This window comes from Etheostoma spectabile, chromosome 5 (assembly GCF_008692095.1).
Source record: "Etheostoma spectabile isolate EspeVRDwgs_2016 chromosome 5, UIUC_Espe_1.0, whole genome shotgun sequence".
Lineage (NCBI taxonomy): Eukaryota > Metazoa > Chordata > Actinopteri > Perciformes > Percidae > Etheostoma > Etheostoma spectabile.
Genome location: NC_045737.1, coordinates 4316009 through 4323494, shown reverse-complemented (window position 1 = coordinate 4323494; position 7486 = coordinate 4316009). Strand labels below are relative to the sequence as shown.

General features: G+C 42.1%; 1 protein-coding gene across 2 annotated transcripts in view; it reads left to right on the top strand.

Moving 5' to 3' along the window:
- mapk4 (mitogen-activated protein kinase 4) overlaps positions 1 to 7099 on the top strand; it is a 14596-nt gene extending 7497 nt beyond the window's left edge. For both annotated transcript variants that reach the window (XM_032516949.1, XM_032516948.1), the window contains exons 4-9: positions 1139 to 1283; positions 3089 to 3171; positions 3367 to 3445; positions 3720 to 3945; positions 4181 to 4343; positions 4569 to 7099. In XM_032516949.1, coding sequence (XP_032372840.1) covers positions 1139 to 1283; positions 3089 to 3171; positions 3367 to 3445; positions 3720 to 3945; positions 4181 to 4343; positions 4569 to 5525 — 1653 coding nt within the window. In that variant the 3' untranslated portion in view covers positions 5526 to 7099. The remainder of the gene's footprint in view (positions 1 to 1138; positions 1284 to 3088; positions 3172 to 3366; positions 3446 to 3719; positions 3946 to 4180; positions 4344 to 4568) is intronic.
- The last annotated feature ends 387 nt before the right edge of the window (positions 7100 to 7486 follow it).

Genomic DNA, 7486 nt, shown 5'->3' with positions numbered 1-7486 from the left:
TCTGAGTCATGTCCTAAACCTGCTGATTGAGGCGCAATTCACTATAATTTCCTTAAATAGCAGATAGAGGGGGAGATTGGTGAGACAGAAAATAGAAAAGAAGACTTTAGGAGAGGGATGATGGGAGAGCAGAAGGGGAAAAGAGCGGCGGGGACAAAGGAGGGAGGGGTAGAGAGATGAAGGAAAGGATAGGATAAGGATCCCTGACTAATTTTGGGGGCCCTTTTCCAACCATGCAAATTAATTACAGTTTTTTTGTGGAACAATAGTGAACAAATATTGTATGGCAGTATGAAAAAAGTGAACTTTATATATCCATAGTCTGAGCATATTTAGTTGTGCAGCATATTCTCTTCTATTCTCATTAGTTTGAGCAGTTAAAGAATAGAAAAAGAAAATTGAAAGGAATAGAAATATCATGGAGTAAGTGCAGGGATTTTGAGATTTTGAAATGGCGGAGAGTGGAGCCATTACAGAGAGCAAGAGGTGGAGTGATACATACAGTGAGAGGCGACAAGGGCATTAATGATGGCAACAGGGAAAAACTTCTCATTATACCACATATAAATCTGGTTTGTAAATGAATACATTTGCCTGTGGCTCATCTCCATGCACGCCATCATCCCGGTGTTACACATGGTGAACATTTACAAAAGTAAAAGGCAGGAGCGAGCCATGTCAGAGCAGCTCTAATGAGAGGATGTGTGTTGTCAAGCTGCAGAGCATCAAAAGCTCAGTGAAACTCGGTAACTGCTGTTAGAGATTCAGGGGGATGTTTTCTACAGCAGAGCGTATCTAGAAGCCAGCTTCCATCCTCATGTGGCTGACATAAAATGAAAAAGTCGTTGTGGCTGCAAATCAAAATATATCAATGTGAGCTCAGAATTCCTTTTTGTAGCTGACATTACCAACTTCACGATGCTTTCACTCCAACAAAAAAACAACAACAAAAAGCTGCCAACTAGACAGTAATTAATATGAGCACCTCATACACATGCCAATGCGTGCAGACTTACAAGTACACTACTAAATGGTAAGAGCCGGTAACAAGCCAACCTGGTATAGGATCATTCTGTTGCTCTGTTCTGTAACTCTCTTTCTACTTTCCCCTCACTCACACCCTCACATGCTTCTCCAGGGCTATCTATCCAAGGCTCTGGTAACTAAGTGGTATTGTTCCCCACGTCTGCTCCTGTCCCCCAACAACTATACCAAGGCCATCGACATGTGGGCCGCTGGCTGCATACTGGCTGAGATGCTTACTGGACGCATGCTGTTTGCAGGTACCTCTGCTGTTTGTTGTGCAGTATCCACTAAAACAGGGGTTCCAAAAAAACTTTCAGCCCACAACCCCCAAAGTAACGGTCCAAGTGACTTGCGACCCCCCCACTATAAACGTATATATAAACATTGCAGGCGTATCCAAACACGAGCATATTGACAACTCAAAATAACACACAAAATAACACAACAGTTTTATCTTGTGTTAAAATCATGGCTAACATATGCTATTTTTAATCGTTTTTAAATTTTTATTTTATTTCTGGAAATCAACTTGCGACCCCCCCCTCTCAGGCTCGCAACCCCCCTGTGGGTCCCGACCCCCACTTCGGGAATCACTGCACTAAAACACTCACGACCTTGATGTCCTGCAGGAACACCATGATATTGCTGATCTTTAATAATAATATATATTTAGTATTCAGCAGAAACATCCTTAAAGCCCTGCAAGATCTTAGCAACAATTAACACCAGCCTTGATGAGATAGCACATTGAAATCAAGGTCATTTTAGTAGCTATTTTTAGTAGCTAAGTGAAGACAGTAGTACCTAGTTCTTACTAGGAGACATGCTAAAAAGGTGCTCAAAGACTACGTCACAAGGTGGCATCAAGTGAACACTAAGGAGATTTTTCTGTCCAGAGTGTCCTCCGCCAAAGATACTTTATTCTCTCTCTGCAGGCTACTTCTTTGCCTGACCAGAATAACAATGATGATAGAAAAATCCTCGCTTTCTGAAGCAGATGTAGTTCCTCTTGACAGGCTGATTTGACCTCCAACACCTCTACACCACAGGAGAGATAGTGCCATAAACTCAGTCGTCTTTGGTTCCCTGGTGTTTCTCTCTGCTAGAATTTCACACATGGACTGATAGAGCTGCATTTGACTTGACCACAGAGTTAACATGTCACAACTATTTAATTTAGGCATAGGGGGAGCAATGCGCTCTCATCCAAACACACTACCACAGCTTGCTCAATTGTAGTGGTGGATGTGTCGATATAGCACCACCTGTTGGTGCCTATTAGCTTGATGAAATGTTTAAAGGGTAAATCCATAGTATAAAATGGGTGGAAAATGCTCTGCTCTGAGCTGAAAACTTTCACCATGCTGTGTGTCTGCTGACCCCACAGTCAGTGATAACAATATTTGTTCGTGGCATCTGTAAAATGCACTTCAGGGACGTTTCTAAGAGTTGAGCTTTACAGCATCTTATTCCTCCCAGGTTTTGTACGACCCCCAGCCTTCTCAGCTAGACGTTTAGGTAATTCAGGTTTAACATAAGGATTGGGTCATATTTTGGGTGAATGTCTCCCAATATTAGAAGGATGTGTTATTTTTTATATAACTTGCAAAAAGGTTGTACCCAACAGGTTGTACTTCAGAAACACAAAATCCCTGGTACGCAAAATGCTGCACCTGCTGTGGCCTAGCAGTGAGGGTGTGACCAAAAATAACAACAATCCTGCATTTTCAACCCTAACTTTTCCACCAGTATTTGATTCAGGATGATTTCCTCTTAAACAGATCAATAATCAGAGGAAGGAGGGGAAAATGAAGATGCAGAAAGCAACATTTAATGTGATTTCAGTAATTACAATTGAAGTGGGTTTTATAATATTTGGGTCTTAGAGTTATCTTAACCGCATAGTTTTTATTGAACATCCTTGCCTTACAATTTCTTTCACTCGACAGCTCACACCTCCTAGTTATTCGTGTTTGACTCTAAGTCACCTTTTTTCTGCTTATGTAACTGATCCTTTGTCTCTTCTCTGCTTGTCTCTGATTGGCCGGTGCCCTTTCCCCAGGAGCTCATGAGCTGGAGCAGATGCAGCTGATTCTCAACACAGTGCCGGTGCTGAGAGAGGAGGACAGGCAGGACTTGCTACAGGTGAAGCCTCAGTGGCTGCTGCTAGTCATATGTCTGCAAACTGATTGGTTAGATGTGCACACAACTTTTTTCAACAAGGGCCCTGCATGTGTGTTGCATTCAACAACAATATGCTTCATGCTTATAGTAAGAGTTAAGTTATTTGAATAATGTGTCAAAATGCAAATATCAAAATCAGTCCTATCCTTTTCCCAGGTGATGCCTTCATATGTCAGTCATGGATGGAGCGTCAAGAAACCCTTTTCTGGATTGTTGCCTGAAGTGGATGCTCAGGGTGAGTGGAGGGAAGTAGGAGAGATGAGTAGTGGTAAAAAGATGAAGGAGAAGCTATATGAAATAAAAAGGGGACAAATAAGAGTAGTGGAAGAATTGAAGATATGATAGAGTAGGCTGTAAAAGGTTTGGAGGTGGAACACATATAAAGTAATTTAGCCATGAGAGAGGATGATGCATGGGAATGTATTTGATCAAGAATACACTTTATGGACACTACATTTCATTTCTCCTCCTCTTCCTCCCTTGCTGATCCCTTCCTCTTCTTCTCTCAGCTGTTGACCTCCTTGAGCGTATTTTGACCTTTAACCCCATGGATCGGCTGACAGCTGAAGCAGCGCTGTCCCATCCCTTCTTCCAGCAGTACTCCTGTCCAGAGGATGAGCCCACCTCATCACATCCTTTCCGTATCGAGGACGAACTGGAGGACAGCCTCGTCACCGAGCAGAGCCTTAGCAACAGCAACAGCAACAGTCAGGCCTGCAGCATCCACTGGGAGAGGTCTGTACATTTACGTTTGTATACACTGGTATGTACAGTATATGTATTAAACAAACTAAAGAAGAATTTTCTTTTTGGCTGTTCCAAAAAGAAAATTCTTCTTTAGTTTGTTTAGTGGTCTGGCAAAGAATAATGACACCCAAGAAACTAAAGTTTCACACAGTAAATATACTGCATATACTGCAACTAATACTACACACACTAATATGAGTACCCAATTTCTGGTTTCCTGCAGGTACGAGAACAGTTTATCAACAGATGTGTCCTGGCAGCAGTCAGACACAAGGTGTCACTGCATGCCCCCTGGCCACACCACCTCCTACCTGGAAGACACTGCAGAGGATGAGGAGGTGCAGCGAGACCCCCGGGCCAGTTCCACACTGTTAGAGGAGGCACAGGTTGGATATGTCATTTTCACCCATACTCACTGATTTGTACTTATATTATAACCAGTATCTTATTCCAATGAAATGCAAAATGAAGGATATTTAGTAACATTAAAACTAGTCAAGGCAGCACAACACAATAAAACTGAAATGAATTCCTCCTTCCCTATTTATCACATTCTCCCCCCTCCCCCCGCTACTCCCTATCTATATCTATCTAAATATATCTATCTATAGGTCGACCCACGCAAATATTCCCACAGCAGCTCAGCTGAACGCTTCCTGGAAAACTCTCACTCCTCTCTGGATCGGGCCTGTGGTTTGGGGTATGGGGAACTGGACTGTGGCCGCTCCTGTGACTACAAAGTGGGCTCTCCTTCATATTTGGATAAAATTGCCTGGAGGGAGGGCAAGCCTCAACACTACTCGGAGCCTAAGCTGATCCTGGATCTTTCTCACTGGAAGCGTAACACTAATAGCCTCCCTGTCCCTGCTGAGGCTGTAGGTGACAGCGTGGAGGACCTTGGAGAGATGAAAGAGGAGGCAGCAAAAGAAGAGGAAGAGGTGGAGACGGGGGATTTATTCCAGGAGATCTCTCGCTGGGTGGAGAGTACCCAGTCTCGCCTGCTCTCGCCCAGTCCCAGTTCCTCTTTGGAGCCACGGTCACCCTCCTGCTACACATCCTCTCCCCCTCTCCCTCTCTCCCCGACTGACCTTCCAGCTCCAGTCTTCCACTACACCGAAGTTGTGCAGCAAACATCAGCTGAATATGATGAAGACAGACTGAGCCCACTTCAGCCTGTCACGTCTTCCTTTAACTCCCTTCCCTCACTTCTTCCTTCATCTCCCACCTCTCCAATCCCCCTTCAGTCATCTCAAACAGTGTCTCCCACCACCTCGCCACTTTTTCCTTCCCCAGAATCTCAACCCCTTTCCTCTACTTCCTCCATTTATCAGCCAGTAAATGATGACTCCTTGGAGTCACTTCCTGTCAAGCAGAAAGAGCGGCTGTTTGACCTGGACGTCTTCATATCCCGAGCTCTGAAACTGTGCAGGCAGAATAAGGAGAAAGCAGACGGAAAGAAAGGGAAAGAAGGAGGGTGGAGGGAAGAAAGCAAACAGCCAAACGTTAATCTAAAGGTTCCCAGGCTTCCAGAGCACAGGCCTCCACCCCCGCAGACTCCAAACTCTTGATGTTGAATTTCATAGCATCATATGGGTAGCACTTCCAAATTGTCAAAGTGCTTTACATAGTGAGGGGTGTCTATGGTTGAATATGCTGCTAATACATTAGTGTTAGCAGTCTTTTTGTTACTATTGCTATGACACACAACACGCTGTGACTAAAACCTTCACTTAAACAAGCAATCCTGCTGCTTTGTCAAGAGGTGCTCTCAGGCAATAAGAGGTCAAAAAGCATTTGGGTTCATAATGAATAGCTTAGCATTGCAAATATCAAGGGGTTTTTCTGGGAATATTTGGAAATAATCAACTTATTAATGATTGTGGTATTTGTGGTTTGCTGTCATTTGTCATCTTAAAGTTGACTCCAAGAAGAGTTACCCAGGCTATTGTGTTCTGGGTAACAATAACCCAGTGGAGAGGGAACACTTGTTTTAAGTTTGCTTTAGATTTGTGTTTCTATACAAGATCCCTTGCTGTGTGTCAGTTAATGTTTTCAAAATGTCAGACAGTCTTCCAGTGGTGATGTTCACTGAATAATGATAATCACACAAGAAATGCTTTTTCCAAGCTGAATGTATTAACTGAAAAATAATCAGTCAAATTATACTACGTGGTGAACCGTGAGTATATTTGTTTGTTGCTATTTCAACACTCACAGTGACTTAATGAGCTATGTCACTGCTACATGCCTCGTAAACTTGTATAAAACTGTCATATTTAGTTTCTACAACATATTTCTAAAGACTGTTGTTAATATTCTTTCGTCCAAAGTATTTTTGCTGAATGCTAGGGCACACTTTTTTCTTTGAAGTGAGTTGTATTTTGATTAAATGTGGAATGCTCTGTCGTAATAATTTATGCTCTAGTTTAATGGTAAACAGTTTCAAATGATGTCTGTCTGATGCACCAGACAAGGTCATCCTCTGCTGAACACTGACTGAAATATCCGTGTATGTACCAGACAGCCAGCTATCTGTTATCATTTTGCTCACTTATTAGCCACAGAAAGCTATAATGCAAACGACAGCAGCCTATATTTTGGAGAATGTATATCCTTTACAAGCTTTATAGGAAATTCTTTGTACTCAAAGCTCCTCAATGCTGCCCAGTCACCATATATTAATACTAATTATGAAACAGAAAATAGCAAAAACATATATTTTTGAAATACTTTTCTATCCAACAAGGAAGACAGTAGATCCTCAGAATGTTATGTATTCTGGCATTTGATGTCTCCCCTCCAAGGTAATGAAATCAGGTAAAAGAGACAGTCAGATGTATGTTAATCTAAACAGATGAAGGCTGTTGGCTTGTGCCTCGTACTTTCTAAATCAATCACATCTGACATTCACTTCACTCGTCAAATTGAAAAGCCGATAGTGAGCATATGGAAATGGTATTTAAACTATTCTGTTAAATTCATGTTATTCTGTAACCTAGAAAAATACGTGTCCACCATCCCTGGTTTCACTGTTTGACATGTAATGCTCTGCTGCGGGTGTACCACGTGGAAACAGTGTATGGGCTGGTCCGACTATTAGGAATGCCAGAGGAATATTACTGATATGCATAAAACACACTGCCAGCACAGCAACAACACCCCAGAATAAGACATGTTTTATCTGTTCAATGATATTTACTCAAACATCTGATACCCTTTTTGATTAAAGTAACTTCCAGTCCGTTAGCAACAAGTCTTTTATACCCTGTTACATATTCATTTTAATCCTCTGTCCACAAACAGAACACTAGGAAGGTGATTTATTATTATATAGATAATGAGTTGATATCTACCTTCCCACAGTGCAACCACTGTATTTCTTTTTCTGCTGTAAACAGATGTAAACTGTTAAAGGTCCCATGACATGGTGCTCTTTGGATGCTGTGGTTCTGGCTTTGGATTTATATAGGTCTTAGTGGTCCCCTAATACCATATCGGAAGTCTCTTTTATATAGACCTTAGTGGTCCC